Genomic DNA, 16,933 nt, shown 5'->3' on the forward strand with positions numbered 1-16,933 from the left:
ACTCACACGTCTGAATTTCCACAGAAAGGAGGAATACAGATGTCACATATCCATTTTTTAAATTCTTTCATGTTCTTGCAAATGGAATATCCCACCTTGCGTCTTTGTTGACTGAGATAAATTAAGATGGTTGATCTAGAGTTACTGGTCATGATACAGCTATTTTCACTTTCATGGTTCAGTTCCTGGTTTCCTTGACGATGGATGTAGACTCTGAAAGTATTCATAATTCAGAGAAGGAACCTGTTTTTTTAAAGCAGACTTTCACAATTTTAAATTTAAAAAAAAAGGAATTTCAGGTACATTACCTGTAGCAGGACATTGTTTCTTTCTAATGCTGAACTGAAGCAGTTCAGATTTATGAAGCTATTAAAATTTAATGTTTGGATACCCAAAATAAGTGTGATTTAGTGGTTAAGAGCAGCGGACTCTAATCTGGCGAGAGGGGAAAACATAGAGTTTTCCCCTCAAATGGCTGTGGCCCCGCCCCCAGCGTGCCCGGCATCATCACGTCACATCTGGGTGACGTGCATGCGGCACGCGCTTTGCACACGCGCTCAGGACGCCGAACGGGAGCCCCCCGCCGCGAGGTAAAAATGATTTGGCAACCCTAGGAGAGCTGGGTTTGCTTCCCTGCTCCTCCACATGAAGCCAGCTGGGTGACCTTGGGCCAGTCACCGTTCTCTCAGAACTCTCCCAGCCCCACCTGCCTCACAGGGTGTCTGTTGTGGGGAGAAGAAGGGAAGGGGATTAGAGGAGAGAAAAGTGGGGTATAAAAACCAACTCTTCTTCTTTTTCTTGATATTGGTTTAACCCTCTTATAAATTTATGCTGCTCTCAGGTTTGTTGGTCGACCCGGACATTATGTGTACGTGTTCGACGGCTATCGCATGGAAGAGGTAAGTAAGCACATTTAAATACCCTCTCTGAACATGTTTTCACTTACCCCTAGCCATACCTTGAACAATTAGAAATAAATACTTCACTGATCCATTTGGCTCTCAGAAAATATGTACTGTTATTATGCCTGCAGAGACCAAATCCCAGCACACCCCACCACCACCGATAGGCTATTTACATTACAACTCCTCCTCTATAGGTCCATTCCAAGATCCTGGCTATCTATTGTTCTGGTGGAACAAGCTTAGCCAGTTTCCAGGTACTGTTCAGGCTCAGTACGTAACAGTTATAATCAAAGCTTTTTTTCTGGAAAAAGAGGTGCTGGAACTCTCAAGAGGGAAATGAAGGAGAAACACATGGGTGCCCCTTATGAACTTTTAAACATTTTTTGAGAATTTTGTTTCCACAAAGAGGTTTTGGAACGACGTTCCACTGTGTTCCCCCAGAAAAAAAGGCCCTGGTTATAATCCTTGATACTGGCAAATGGGATATACAATACTATGTCCCTATCCCTATGCTATGATTCAAGGTCGCTTGGTGAAATCATTGGCAGTAGACAAGCAAAAGGTGCTGTCCGTTTCCCCTGTCATATCAAGATCTCTCCAATGGCATAAACTGGAATAAATCAGATAGAAATGAAGTTTATATTTATTACAAGTAAAGCAAACAAAAGCACAGTTATTTTCCCAAGAATTTAAAAATCTGCTTCCCCCCCGCCCTGCTCTGAATGGACAAATCACCTGGCCGACAGTCCAGACATTGCTTTCTGCTAAATACTTCTTAAAAGCTACGAAAGCTATGGAATCCTGCAGCCCTTTCTTTCTCACCCAGTTGCTTGGCTTCCGTAGTCTGTGTTTGGGGTCCCATCCAAAATACAGACGTCTTTCATCACTGAGAGTCTTCACCTGCAGTTTGCAGGACTAACTAGAAATCTCTTAACTCCAGTGCCACAAAAACATCCAACAGAGCCATGCAGGGTGCCATCACAGGGAGGTGTAGCAGATGTTCTCCTGGCTGATCCATCAACTAAGTGGGGAGACACAGATGCCCCACCTTCTTCTGGTTGAACAAGGAGGTCTGGGATCTTCCTTCCTACCTACCTCTCTTTTAAAACCGGCTACTAATCGTGAACAAGCTCCCAGTCTTCCTGCCTGACTTCACACTTAATGTGAAACAGATAGATTCAGAAAATGTACATGGGATTGATAAGTTTAGTACTGATGTGTGTTGGGAAATGCTTGGGGATTTGGGGGTATAGTACTCGTGTGTTGGGAAATGCTTTGGGATTTGGGGGTATAGCCTGGGAAGGGTGGGGTTTGAGGAGAGGATGGAGCTCAATGGGGTATAATGTCATAGGGTCTACCTGCCAAAGCTGCCACTTTCTCCAGTTGTAATTCCAGGGGAGCTCCAGGACCCACCTGGAGGTTGATAATCCCCTGTGTGCATAAAAAAACCCACAGCAAGAGGGGGTTACCCCTGGTGATATGTGTTTCTGAGAAGCTGCGGAAATCTCAAGGTCTATCAATAAACAGGGTTAACCTGCCCTCCATAGCATGCAACACTTGCACATGTGCAAAAGTCACCAAAACATACACACACAACAGTAAAAAGTAGGAGTAAGGCCAAGCTGGAGGGTGGGGGGGAAACCAACCAGTTGAGTAGGTAGCGGAGGAGGGACGGAGGGAAGCACAAGAACAGGCTGCTGGAGAAGGGGTGGGAAATGGGTGATTAGTCAGAAAAAGAGGCGAGAAGATAGAGGTCAGGGCACTGGATGGGTAGGATTTCCACTCCTCTGTGAGTCCTCAGAGGTCCCACTCTTGTTTCTTTGACCATTAAGAAATACCCTCTGATATCATGAGGCACCTTGGCATTATGGCAACTGTAGATCCCATGATGCCAAGGCTTCTTTGATGCACGTGTGCTGGGGTGCCCTTTACTGTCTACTGGCTGCTGTTTCCTTCCACAGCAGTGGACGGAGCACGGAGGCTAGGTTTGCATTTCCTGCCAGCTTGCACCCTTACCTGTACACTTTTCTGTTTAGTGCGCTCCTGGAGGATGCTTGATGGAACTTTGCATCCAGCTGAGCATCATCATGCTGGGGAAGCAGCTGATCCAAAACAACATCTTTGAAATCGGAGTCCCGTAAGTATTTCAGTCACAAGTACACCATTTCCTGTAACTGTAATAAATCTGTCCGGAGTTTGCCTCCGCTCTCCCGGACTTACCCGAGGAAAGTTGGGTCATGACTCGGCTCAGGCAGCAAGACGACGAGGATCTGATCCATATGAGTGGCTCCTCAAGGGAGTGTGGACTTGTGAGATGAGCATGGAGTCAGTAAAGGCACCTGACCCGGCCTTCATCCCCAAGGGGCTGCTCCCACCCAGCTGGTGAGGGGAATAATCCCAGCTGGTGATTATTAGGAAGGGAATTGACAACATACCTGCCAGTATCATAATGCCCCTGTATAAACTGATGGTTTACAAGATTATGCATGGGATAGAGCATGTAGAGGAAGAAGTACTTTTCTCCCTTTCTCACAATACAAGAACTCGTGGGCACTCCATGAAATTGCTGAGTAGTCAGGTTAGTACGGATAAAGGAAGTACTTCTTCAGCCAAATAGTGATTAACACATGGAATGCACTGCCACAGGAGATGGCGGCAGCTACAAGCATGGACGGCTTCGAGGGGAAATTAGATAAGCATATGGAGCAGATGTCCATCAGTGGCTATTAGCCACAAGGTATAGATAGGAACTCTCAGGCTGGGGCAAGGGATGCTCTGTATTCTTGGTGCTTGGGGGGGGCAACAGTGGGAGGGCTTCTAGTGTCCTGGCCCCACTGCTGGACCTCCTGATGGCACCTGGTATTTTTGGCCATTGTGTGACAGAGTGTTGGACTAGATGGGCCATTGGCCTAATCCAACATTGGCTTCTAGGTGCTGTCAGGCCAACAATGTGCCTCCTAGACCCCTGCCCTTCGTGGCTGGTGAAGGCTGGCGGCAAAGGTATACAGGGTATACAGGGTCCTCTGGCAGACATTATTAATCTGTCCCTGGATTCAGGGGTCTACCCAGAGGGATTGAAGGAGGCCCTGGTTGAAGGAGCCAACCCTGGATCCTACTGACCCAGCCAATTACTGCCCAGTCTTGAACCTCTTGTTTCTGGGTAAGGTAATTGAAAGAGCAGTTGCCAAACAGCTCCAGAGTTTCCTGGATGAAACATCAGCAATGGACCCATTCCAGTCTGGTTTCTGCCCCGGCCATGGGACGGAGATGGCATTAGTCACCTTCACAGATGACCTCCGTAGGCAGCTGGATCGTGGCGGGTCAGCACTGGTGATACTGTTAGATCTTATGGCAGCATTTGACATGGTTGATCATGATCTCTTGATCCACCACTTCACTGATGTAGGAGTTTGTGGGACAATCTTGAAGTGGCTGATCTCATTTATCCATGATCAGGAACAGAGGGTGGTGATAGGAGGAGAGACGTCAACTAGACACCCACTAATATGTGGAGTGCCTCGGGGCGATTCTCTCCCCAATGTTGTTTAATATCTATATGCGCCCCTCGCCCAGCAGGCTTGGAGTTTTGGGCCTGGGTGTCACCAATATGCTCATGACACCTGGCTATATCTGTTGATGGGCGGCCACCCAGTCTCTGCCCCGAACATTTAGCTGAGGGGTTGGAGGCCATGGTGGGATGGTTGAAACAAAGCCTGTTGAAGCTGAATCCAGCTAAGATGGAGGTTCTGTGGCTGGGGGGGGGGATTCAGGATTGGGGAGTCAACTCCCAGCCACTGACGGGGTGCCTCTGACACCGGCACCTACCGTCAGAAGCCAGGGGGTGATCTTCGCGCTCTGTCTATGGAGGCGCAGATCACCAATGTTGTATGGCAGGCATTTTTCCAACTGCGGCAAGTTAGGCATCTGGCCCCCTACCTGTCTCACCCTGACCTTGCCACAGTGATCCATGCAATGGTCACCTCCAGGTTGGATTATTGTAACTCGCTTTATGTAGGACTACACTTGAGACTGACCCAGAAGCTCCAACTGGTACAGAATGTGGCTGCGCAGGTCCTTACAGGGACGCCACAGAGGGCACACATATCCATCCAGTGCTGTGCAAGCTGCACTGGCTGCCAATGGAGCACCGGATCAGATTCAAGGTTTTGGTGCTCACCTTTAAAGCCCTTAATGCTTAAGGAACTATGTACCTTCGGGACCGCCTCTCCCAATATGTCCCCCAAAGGGCATTGAGATCAGCAGATAAGAATCTCCTGGTGATCCCCAGCCCCAAAGATATCCGGCTGGCCTCGACCAGGTCCGGGGCTTTCTCAGCCTTGGCCCTAGCCTGGTGGAACTCTCTGCCAAATGACATCCATGCCCTGTCCGATCTATTAAAGTTTCGCAGGGCATGTAAAGCAGAGATGTGCTGCCGGGCCTTTGGTTGAGGCCAGTGACGGTTTCCTTACATCTGCCTGGCACCCTCCCCACCCCCCCATGAAGATCTGAATGCTAGATATGCCATCTTGTTTTTAAAGTGTTTTAATATTTATGCTGAATGTTTTAATATTGAATTCTTGTAGTTTTAATTGGTTTTAAAATTGTATTGAATTTATGTCGTCGTAAACCACCCTGAGCCTCGTGTAAGTGGGGAAGGACGGTTAAGAAATCTAATGAAATAAATAAAATAAATAATGCTCAGCAGTGCCCCAGGCACAAGGACATGTAGTTTTCAGAGCATCTGTTTCCCTAACAAGGACTCATGCTCCCTAAAAAAATTACATGATCCAGGGTTGCTGGAACTTGGGAAGTTCCTGTTTCAGTGTTCCACTAGTCAATGGAGCTTATGGGGGATTGTACAATTGAGTGACCCTTGTGTAGGTCTGCACAATGGCAGCCTGTAGAAGCCATCGTTGGAGTTATTAAGTAGAACCTGATCACAGGGAGATGGTAACACAAGAAAAAAGAAAGGAAAGCAGATACAGTGACCTGCCCACCTACTGGGATCGTCTTTGGAGGATCTTCTTTTGAGAGTAGGTGGTTGACAACCTGGGAGTGAGCCACCTTTGTGGGTTGGAGCTTCCTCCCAAGAGAGATCTGCTTGGCATCTTTTCTTGTAGGTGTCAGACAAACTCTGTCCTCTCTGTCCAGGCGTTTGTGAAGTACAGTGTTCATATGTTGATTCCTCCTCTTTCCTTCTTTCCTGTTGCTGCCCACCCCCTTCTCCAGGCTGTCTGACTGTTGTAGTACACTTGCCCTAATTTTTAAGCTTCTCTTCAATTGCTGATATTTTTTTGGATATTTGCATAACATTGGGTCTATGATTGCCAACCTCCAGGTGGGGCCTGGAGATTTTCCATAATTACAACTGATTTTCCAGACTACAGAGATCCATTTTCCTGGAGAAAATGGCTGCTTTGTAGGGTGGATTCTGTGGCATTACATCCCTGCTTAGCTCCTTTCCTTCCTTCCTTCCTTCCTTCCTTCCTTCCTTCCTTCCTTCCTTCCTTCCTTCCTTCCTTCCTTCCTTCTCCAAACTCCACCCTCTCCAGGCACTGATCCCAAATCTCCATGAATTTCCCAACACAGACTGGGCAACTGTACTTGAGTTCTATGTCGGGAGAAAAGTAGTACAGATTATTATTTTTTCCTTTTTAGCAAACAAATAAATACAGACCAAGAAAAAGAAAACAGGGAGATGAACTTCAAAAAAGTGATGGTTAGAAAAATAATTAAGCTCCATGAAAATGCTGTGCATTTTTATAAATGTATCTTCTTCAGGTAGGACTCCATCTAAGCAAGAGATATGTCAGAGGCTTCTTTGATACTAGCAATGAGACAGAGCACTTTATTGAACACAAAAACTTATAGAGCCATAGACCTTGAAGAAGCCCAGTTTTCAAAATGTGTTGGCCATCACTCTTCAATTTATTAATTCTTCCACATGGTACTGACCCTTCTTGCTTCCTTTTGTAGGTAAACTAAGAACACAATTTAAACTGAAACCTGCCTCCCACAACCTAGGAGCACAAACTAGAGACATTTTTATTACAAATAACTATTTTTAAGCCCACTTTTAATTGGTTTTAAAAGAGATGTTTTTGTTTAAATATGAAGCTAAAAAGTAGACACATCACTCCTTCATATTCTCTGTTTCTGGCATGCGCAGGTCGTGGGGGAAATTTTTCTTGTAGCCCTGTGGATTAACTTGGCTTTTTCCTCTCAAACATACTGTATATAGTATAAAGTGATATGTGTGTATCTGTCTAGGTAGTTGCCAATATTTAATTAAGACATTTTAGCTTGTATATCTTTTTGCTAATTTTTCTGGGATAATAATTCATGATTGGAGAATTCTTGCTCATGGTACTCTTTTCTCATTTTTTTTCCTAATCATGACTTTGAATTATGTATTTTAGTCACTAAAACAGACAGTAAAATCCTAAAAATATACCTAAATCAATTAATTTGGGTTGTCAGGCTTCAGACTACAGATATCAGTTTCCCTGGAGAAAATGGCTGCTTTGGAGGATGGGCCCTATGGCATTGTGCCCCACAATGAGGTCTCTCCCCAGGCTCCATCCCCCCCATCTCCAGGAATTTCTCAGCTGGGAGTTGGCAACCCTATGATGGCTACATCATATAGTGGAGAAGGTGTTAAGGGCACCCATCTTGGCCCAATTTGTTTGTAAAATTTTATTGTGTTTTATTGTAATTTATTGTTTTAATTATGTATTACTGTTTTAACCTTGGCACATGGTGCCCTTGTGAGCCGCCCTGAGCCTTCGGGGTAGGGAGGGATATAAATTAAAATATAAATAAATAAATAAATAAATCCCTTGTCAGCCATGAAATTCACTCCTTACTGTGGACAATTTGCTATTATCTTAATCTAGGTTACCTCACAAGAGATGTAAAATGGGATAGACACAATGGAAGAATTTTTGGAAGGATTGTTTGAGTAAGAGCTGTAGCTCTTTGGTAGATAGGGTTGCCAGGTCTTACTTCCTTGCTGGCAGGGGTGGGACTCGCTTTTCGGGAGTGAGGGGGTGAGGCAACGTCACCACAGACAGCATCCCCGACGTGATGATGTCACGTGGAAGTGACATCATGATGCTGGGGATGTCGCATGGCAACACTGTGGTAACCATAGAGTTTTCCCAAAAAAATACAAGAGCATTGCTGTGTGATGTCCCTGGCTGATGACATCACTGCTGCGTGAAGTTATCATGTTGGGGTTGTCACGCTGGGTCGTGACTGTCTGAGGAGGGGCTTCCTCCCACCAGCCAGCTGGCCAGTAGCAAGCAGGAGCCCATGAAATCATGGGATTCCCCCGCTCCTACCTGGGAACGGGCAACCTCTGTGGTAGGGCATCTGTTTTGTGAACAGACAGTTCCAGCTTCAGTCCCTGGCATCTCCACCTAAAAGGATCAGTAATAGGTGACTTGAGAGAGTTACACTAGTAGTCAGAGTAAAATGGGGGTCCCCAACATGGCACCTGTAATCTCCAAACTACATAGACAATTTCCCCTGGAGAAAATTGAGGCTTTGGAGGATGGACTCTGTGGCATTGTGCCCCACTGAGGTTCCTGTCCTCCACAGGCTCCATCCAGGAGCTTCAAAGCCTGGATCTGGCAACCCTACTCCCCCATCCCCTGCCAGTGGCCAAGGGGGACCCGGCAACCCTACCTTCCCTCCATCTCATCCCTAAGCCCCTTGAAGTGAGGCTGCTCACTCGCAGACAGTGCAGCCACTCCCATGGAGCCAGTCTGGTGTTCATGTGCCCGATGACTGCCTTTTCATTGGTTGGATGGAGAAGTTCGAGGCATGGCCATTGACTGTGGCATGGCTTCCTCCTCTGCAGGAGAGTTCATGATGGAATGAGCATTTTTAAGAAGCCGTGTAGACATGCTGGGGCAGGAGCTGAGCAAGCCGGGAGAGGCTGGGGGAGGGCTAAGCAGAGTGGATCAGGAGACTGCACCACTGAGCCTGCAAGCAAAAATTGGAATTTGGGAGGCCATATAAAGAGGCGGGGCTCTAGACACTCAGGTAAGGGGTGTGGCATTGGAGAAAGCGTCATCAGGTGTCCTCTTCTCCCTTCTGCCCCTCCCCTTTGGCCTGAGCGGATCATCTTTTCTTCTGGTCAGCCCTGAAGTAGAGGATAGGACCCAAAGCAATGGGTTTCAATTACATGCAGAAAGGTATTGGCTGGATATTAGGAAAACCTTTTTCATGGTCAGAGTAGTTCAAAGGTGGAATCAACTGCCTAGAGAGGTAGTTAGCTTCCCTTCACTGGCAGCTTTCAAGAAGAGGCCGGACGAATATTTGTCAGAGATGCTTTAGGCTCGCCCTGCATTGGGCAGGGGGTTGGACTAGATGGTCTGTATGACCCCTTCCAACTCTATGATTCTGTGAAGTAACCCAGGCCTGCAGTGCTTTTTCAGTCCAAACAAGCAGCAGGAGGGGGGTGTTTAAAATGATAATCTCTGAGCGTCAAATGTGCTAGGTATGCTAGTGCTTCTTAAAATCGATGTTTTTTTTTTAAAAAAACCACATTAACTGCCTGTTCTGTTCATTCCTCAGAAAATTAAAGAAGCTTTTCCGAAAGCTAAAGGATGATCGAACTGAGACAAAGGAAAGTCATTCTACCCCATCCAAACCTCCACAGCAATGGGAGCTGGATTATGTATTGGAACCTTTCACTGGGTTGACTCCAGAATACATGGAAATGAGTAAGGTCTTTGAACATCTCTTGCAATCTGCTTGTAGTAGTCATATTTATCAGTCATCTCTGTGAGATGCAGGTTCAAATCCCCTGCTGGGTCACCTTGGGCTAGTCATGTACTTCCAGGCTAACTTACCTCACAGAGTTGTTGTGAAGATAAAATGGAGGAGAGGAGAACCATGTAAGCTGCTCTGATCCCTTGGGCCCCAAATGAAGTAAAATAGTAAGAAATAAAAGAAATAAAAATGAGCTATGCGACCAAGAATACTGGCTCTCCTGAAATCATTACTGTTGATGGGTCAGCTCCTTGGTTACTTGTTCTTTTAGGACATTTTATTTTTTCCTGTTTTGTTAATGGTGAAGTTAACACTAATGTACATATCCTGCAAAAAAACGACGTAATTTGGACTGAATTTTTTAAATCAGTTTAAATTGCAAGTTGTCTGACTGCAGTGTCAGTTGAATAATCAGTCGGCAGGTCAGCTTAAAGAGACGGACTTGGAGCAGACAGTGGCCATCCTTGATTGTTTCTTGTATGGGGAGGATTCGTGGTACAAGACTGATGCTGGAGACTCCTAAATTAGGCTTGCCTGCATGAGGCTAGTAACCAGCACGGAGATCAATCTGTGGGGCAAGGCTGAGATGATGTCGCCTCTGGCTTGAGACAAATGGGAGGGGGGTGGATGAGGAGGAGGAGACTGGATTTATACCCCGCCCTTCACTACCCAAAGGAGTCTCAGAGCGGCTTACAAACTCCTTTCCCTTCCCCTCCCCCCAACAGACACCCTGTGAGGTAGGTGGGGCTGAGAGAGCTCTTGACAGGAACTGCTCTTTTTCAAGGACAGCTCTTATTTGGGGTTGGGGCTCCCGACCTTCGATGGGGTACCTTTGGTGCCTACATCGGAGGTTAGGAGCTTGGGAGTGCTCCTGGACTCCTCCTTAACAATGGAGGCCCAGGTAGCAGCCACTGCCAGGTCTGCATTTTACCATCTGAGGCAGGCTCGGCAGTTGGCTCCTTTCCTCGACCGTGAAGACCTGGCTACAGTGATCCATGCGACGGTCACCTCAAGGCTAGACTACTGTAACGCTCTCTACATGGGGCTGCCTTTGTCGCTGATCCAGAGGCTGCAGCTGGTGCAGAATGCGGCAGCTAGGCTGCTGATGGGCCTCCCCAGGTGGGAGCACATCAAGCCTGGGTTGAAGGCGCTGCACTGGCTGCCAATAGCATACCGAATCCGCTTCAAAGTGCTGGTACTTACCTTTAAAGCCCTATATGGCCTGGGTCCGACCTACCTGAGGGACCGCCTTTCCCCGTATATACCCCCAAGAGCACTTCGGTCCGGGACCCAGAGCTGTTTAGTGGTTCCGGGTCCCAGAGAGGTACGATATGCTGCGACGAGGGCTAGGTCCTTCTCAGTGGCGGCCCCTACCTGGTGGAATGAGCTCCCGGAAGAGATCAGGGCCCCAACGGTGGAAATACCATCAAGTTGGAGCGCCCTTGATAGCCCGGCGACGAGGTGAACTACATGAACTATATGGCAGCAAGACCACCTGATTAACTTGGACTAATATTGCCGGAATGATATTATTACAACTAATGTCGACAGGGAGTATTCCCTGTAGGAACCAACTGCAGACCATCTTGGAATTTATAGCATTTTATTATTATTAATAGTATGTTATTGCTTGTGATCGCGATTTTACTGATTTTTATTGTATTTTATGTATGGCTTATGCCTCTGTAAGCCGCCCTGAGCCCGTTTGCGGGGTAGGGCGGGGTAGAAATACTTGAATAAATAAAAAAAATAAATAAATAAAAATTATCGGAACTACAGCTTGCCCAAGGTCATCCAGCAGGTGCAAGTGGAGGAGTGGGAAATCAAACCCGGTTCTCCCAGATTAGAGTCCGCGCACTTAACCACTACACCAAACTGGCATGAGGACCATCATCAGCTTCCTGATGCAATGACATCACTTTTAGTCTGAATGAAAGTGATGTCATCATGTTACCAGCAATGCTGTAGCTTTTGGCCCTCTTGACTGAATGCTGGAGCATCGTCATCAATGTGGTGGCACCAGTTCCAGTCATACTCATCCCACACACATTTTTCTCCCATTGCTGCTCAGCTGGGTGGTAGAAGAAAAACGGGAGGACAATTGCAGGTGTCCTGATGTGGTGATGTCAATTCTTATGCAAATGGAATTGATGCCACCATGTTGCTTGGCCAAAACTCCATTATGCCACATGCAAGCATTCAGCTAGATCATCACCAGTGATGCAATGCTGTCCCTACTGGTAGTGCCAAAAGTTACATCATTGCATGAGTACACTGGTGATTCCCCCCCCCCCCATTTTTCTCCTATCTACCAGGTGAGCAGTGGTGGGAAGGGCCAGCCAGCTAGAAGCAGGAACCTGGTAAGCCTACCTGAGGTTGATAGTCCTGGGAGTCTTTAGTAACCACATTGAATCTCCTTTATTAGGCCATGCTCAGAACTTCATAGCCTCCATGACATCTACAGGAGTGTCCTCACTTGTTTTGGATCCTGCATTTGATAAAAGACATACGTTGGATCTACTGTGCAGGTTTCTGGTGAACACCATCAGATCATAGGGTTCCCAGCCCCCAGGTGGGAGCAGGGAATCTCCTGATTTCATGGGCTCCAGCCCACCACCGGCCAATTGGCCCCCAACAGCCATGGTCGAGCACAACGTCCCCAGCATGATGACATCACACAGAAGTGACATCATCACACCAGGGACATCAAGTGTGGTGACATCACCCGGCTCCCCCCACTCCTGGGAAGCTCCCTCCCACCCCTCGCCAACAGAAGAAAAGGACCTGGTAACCCTATCAGATCACTATCTGCTGAAGGCACCGTTATCATTCGCCTCTGTCCCTGTCAGCAAGATGATAGTCCACCTTAAGAGACTGATGGATCTCCCCCAGCTAGCTTTGTTTAGACCCTGTTTATGTTATGTTATTTTATTATTTATTTAATTATATCCAAACTTTTTGTTCAAGAGCATCCAAGAGGGCTAACAAATCCATAAAATCTCAGTAGAATACAAACAGATAGTTTTCAACAAAAGAGGGGTTGGCACCAGGCTTCTGGGGAAGCTCAGCCCTTGATGGAAACTTCTCCCCAGGACATCCCCAGGACACCCTTCCTGTTGCCTTCTTGAAAATACTACCAGGCAATCCTCTTGCAGAGGGCACTTACCTTTTTGAACTATGAATTTATGGATGTATTTGTGTTATAATGTTGTGATTTTCCCAGGGTGTGTTTTTAATGGCTGGGTTTGTTAGGCACCGCAGACATACAGAAAGCCGAATATAAATAGCCCTGTAAACCAAACAAATATATTGGGCGGTTTCCTCTCAGTATGCCTGCGAACCTGCGCCAGCCGAATTTCCCTTACCTACACAAAAGGTAATGGTGCAGGAGCTCTAGCTCTTGAGTCCAGTTTCAGATTCATACTTCCAACAGGAGGATCTGTTCTCTATAACCCTAACGCATCACCGATCCTTGTTCATTTTGCCACACTGAGTTCTATCTCTGGGATTTAAGAAAGATAGAAAACAAGTGAAATCCAACCTGCTCCTCCCCTGGCCTGCCTGTTGTGTGGTTCAGCTGCCAGATTCACTGCTGAGTGACAGGGACCACCCACACAGGCAGCAGGCCTTCGGAGGTGCTCAGCACTGGAGCTGTCAGTTGAGATTGTCATGAAAGGGCATCAGGCAGAAGTGGAGATTAAAGATGCTCTTCGGTGGCTGGTGTTTACCTACTTGAAAAACTGGGCCAAAGGCAGGAGGAGGGTGGCTGGCCTTAGAAAGAGGGTTTTAATGACCAGAAATAAGACTATTTGTAGAGCAGTGTCATCTGTGATAAAGTACAGAAAAGCAAGATTTGAGTCTGGTAGCACCTTAAAGACAACCAAGATCTCCAAGGTATAAGCTTTCGAGACGAATGGAGCTTTGACTCTCGAAAGCTTATACTGCTGGAAACCTTCAACTGCAGACCAACACAGCTACCGATCTGAAACTAAGGTACAGAAAGGTGGTGAGGGGGCAGTAAGTTGGAGAAGGTGGCAGAGGCAGCAACAGCAAGGACAACTGAGGCATGGTGGTGGCTGTCTCTGAATTAGCCACTGCATTCTCTCACCTCATTAGAGAGCCAGCCCCGAATAACGTTACCATAATAGATCAAGAAGTGAGCCGTGACTCACGAAAGCTCCTCCCGTGCCACAAACTTTGTTAGTCTTTAAGGTGCTACTGGACTCTGGCTCGTTTCTACACTATCATAATACTTTCTGGAGCTCAGCCACCGTAATAACTTTGGTCAGCTCCTTGGAAGCCGCGATGCAGCCTGCCCTCAAGAATAAATTACGGGCTCTGGTAATTAGCTGAAAACTTTGCGAGTTTTGAAAAGAAGCCAGATCTGGGCTATGAAAGTAGACCTTGCTTGTGTCTGTCATCATGGGAATGCCATTCCCCAGCGGATATGCAGGACAGATTTTGAGGCTGAAAGCCAGCTGTAGTTGCATGTTTACAGCGTACTTGCCAAGCAGCAGCTGTCGGGGCTGGTGGTCTGTTCCTGCTCGGAAAGGCAAAGCCAAGCACCAAAAAGACGAGTGTCAGAAGAGTGCCATCTCATCTGTGCTTGCTGTGGGAAGAGAATAGGACCCCAGAAGTTATTTGTCTCCCCTGCATTTCTGAAGCTGAGCTTCTGTGCGCATCGCAGTGAGCCTAGCTTTCCTTTGCTTTCCGTGCTTCCTCAACAAGCATCGAGCATAACCAGCCCAAGTGAGTCACTGGAGAGCTTCTGAGAAGCCGGTGTAACCAAATTTAATCCTGTTCCTGCCGGAGGCAGTGAGAAGATGGACAGCCATATAAACAGAGGCAGAGTGAGGTACAGAGTCTCTGACTCTAAGCCTTTTGCGATTAATTCTGGAGATTTGGAAGCATTTTTGCCTAAGGCAGGAGAATCCATCAAAATCTCCTGACTTTCACACATCAACAGTGGAAGGCTTGCTCAAGGGAGAGCCACATTCCTCCATAATCTCCGTGATGTGGCAGGATTTGAAAGTGTCATCTTGGAGCATCATGTGCGGGCATGTTGTATATATTAATTGTTGTGGAGAGTTACTGGAAAAACCATTGGTGGCTATGCCAATAATAATAATAATAATAATTAGGGTCCTACTGGTGCCATGCTGACTTTTCAGGAAAATCAATGTATCCTTGTTGGAGAGGGCTGAAAATGTTCCCACGCACTCTTATTTTCCTTCCACACTGTGTCACATTTTTCACACCTGTTTATACTCATGTTCTCTGGGCTCAGGCAACCAGGCAGATGATGCTCCACTTCACTGTTCAAAGTAATTCTGTGAGGAAAAAGGGGCACTTCTAAATTCACACATGAATAGGATATTGTGCCCATGCACTTCATTCCTTTTAATGTGCATTGCTTTCAAGTGTACATTCTGAGTGACCTTATTTGAATGGAAAGGAACAGCAGTTCAGCTGCTTCAACAACTTCCTCCATGTCCTCTTCCCCTTTCCAGTCAGTTCCACACACTTTCACAGAGGTGTGAAAAATTGCCGAAAGGATACTTGTTTCACGGGGTGTGGGAGGGGGGAGTTCCCTCTATCCACTTTCTCCACCCCATGCATGATTTTATGAACCTCTGTCATGTCCTTCCCGCCATTGTCTTCTCCCTAAAGTGAGGAGCTCAAACTCAGCTGGCCTAAGGCAGGGAGTGGAGAGCACATGGTGAGGTGTTGCTAGAGGGTAAGGGGTTTTTGTCCTTCTGCCTTTTGCCTTTCCTACCTGCTGTGTGAAAAGCTGAGGGTAAGTGGGTTCTTTGGAGGCTGCTAGAGAGTGGTTCTGTTTAAGTTCTGTTTGGGGCTAATTGTGTTTTGGGGGCTGTTGAGGACTGAGTGAGTTACTGTTGATTACAAGCCCCGCCCCCTACTGTGCTGAGCTCTGTTGTGCCTGGCAGGAAGTGACCTTTTGGAACAAAAAAAGCTAAAGGGCTCTGGGCCTGTGGCTCTTAGCCTGAGGATCTGCCTGAGGGCCCCGAAACTCTGCTCAGAGTACTCTTGGAATATATTTAATGGCAATTATGTCAGCTGAAGGCGCCTTCCAAGTCACCTGCATGGAGTGTGCCATGTTTGTTTTCCTCCTGGAAGAGAAGATGGACTTCACTTGTCAGAAGTGTAAGCTGCGCAGGCTTTTGGAGGAGAACATTCAGAGCCTGCAGGAGAGAATCACCACCCTTCAGGAAATCAAGGAAGGGGAGGATTTTTTGACAAGAGCCTGGGAACTCTGCAAGAACATGAAGAAGAAAGTCAAGGAGAAGAAGGAAGAGTCAATCTCCCTTCTGAGCCTCCTTTCAGTTCTACAGTACAAACCCAAAGACATCGACTACGATAACGCTCTGGTCCACTGGAGCTCAAGAATCGTTTTGCGGTGCTTGAGAGGGTGACAGAGATGAGAGTGGAAGGAGAAACCACAAAGACCTGGAAAAGGGAGTGAAGAGGGCATGGTGCCAGATGGAACTGGAAGGAAACGAAAAGTGGTGGTCATCTGGGACTCTCTGCTCAGGGGTATGGAACGTAATGTGTCCAGGCCGGATCCCCTACTCCAAGAGATGTGTTGCTTACCTGGGGCCAGAATTCAGGATATTACAGACCGACTGCCAAAACTGATAAGACCTACTGATCAGTACCCGTTTGGGGACGAATGATACGGCTGCGAATACCATCACGAAAATTAGAGGACTATTAAGCTCTTGGAAGGCAGTTGAAGGCATTGGGGGCACAGGTGGTATTCTCCTATCCTTCCAGTCAAAGGAAGAGAAGTGCAAAGAGAACAGACCATACTCAAGGTGAATCTTTGGCTTAGATGGTGGTGCCAGCAGGAGCACTTTGGGTTCTGGGACCACAGGATACATTTTCTTAGGGAAGGCCTTCTAGCACATGATGGGCTTCACCTCTCAAGATCAGGGAAGAAGACATTTGGAAAGAACCCTGGAGAGCTTAATCAGGAGAGCTTTAAACTGAAGCCACAAGGGGAAGGGGACGATCAACATGGGGACTTCAATGAAGAAGAGAAAACAGTGGGTAGGACAGGTCAAACAAAGCTACAAGGCTACAAGTACCTATATACCAATGCCCATAGTATGGGTAATAAGAAGGAAGAGCTTGAGATTCTCTTGCAAACAGGGGGCTATGATATAATAGGAATCACTGAGACTTGGTGGGATGATTCTCATGACTGGGATGTGGTAGTGGATGGG

General features: G+C 47.0%; 1 protein-coding gene across 1 annotated transcript in view; it reads left to right on the plus strand.

Annotated features, from left to right (window-relative positions):
* Positions 1-16,933, plus strand: part of LOC107114506 (anoctamin-2-like) — a 278,223-nt gene that overhangs the window by 237,458 nt on the left and 23,832 nt on the right. Inside the window, 3 exon segments of the mRNA XM_015416015.1 lie at positions 842-899; positions 2,942-3,042; positions 9,489-9,637. Coding sequence (XP_015271501.1) covers positions 842-899; positions 2,942-3,042; positions 9,489-9,637 — 308 coding nt within the window.

Source organism: Gekko japonicus, unplaced genomic scaffold (genome assembly GCF_001447785.1).
Source record: "Gekko japonicus isolate JY-2015 unplaced genomic scaffold, Gekko_japonicus_V1.1 scaffold159, whole genome shotgun sequence".
NCBI lineage: Eukaryota > Metazoa > Chordata > Lepidosauria > Squamata > Gekkonidae > Gekko > Gekko japonicus.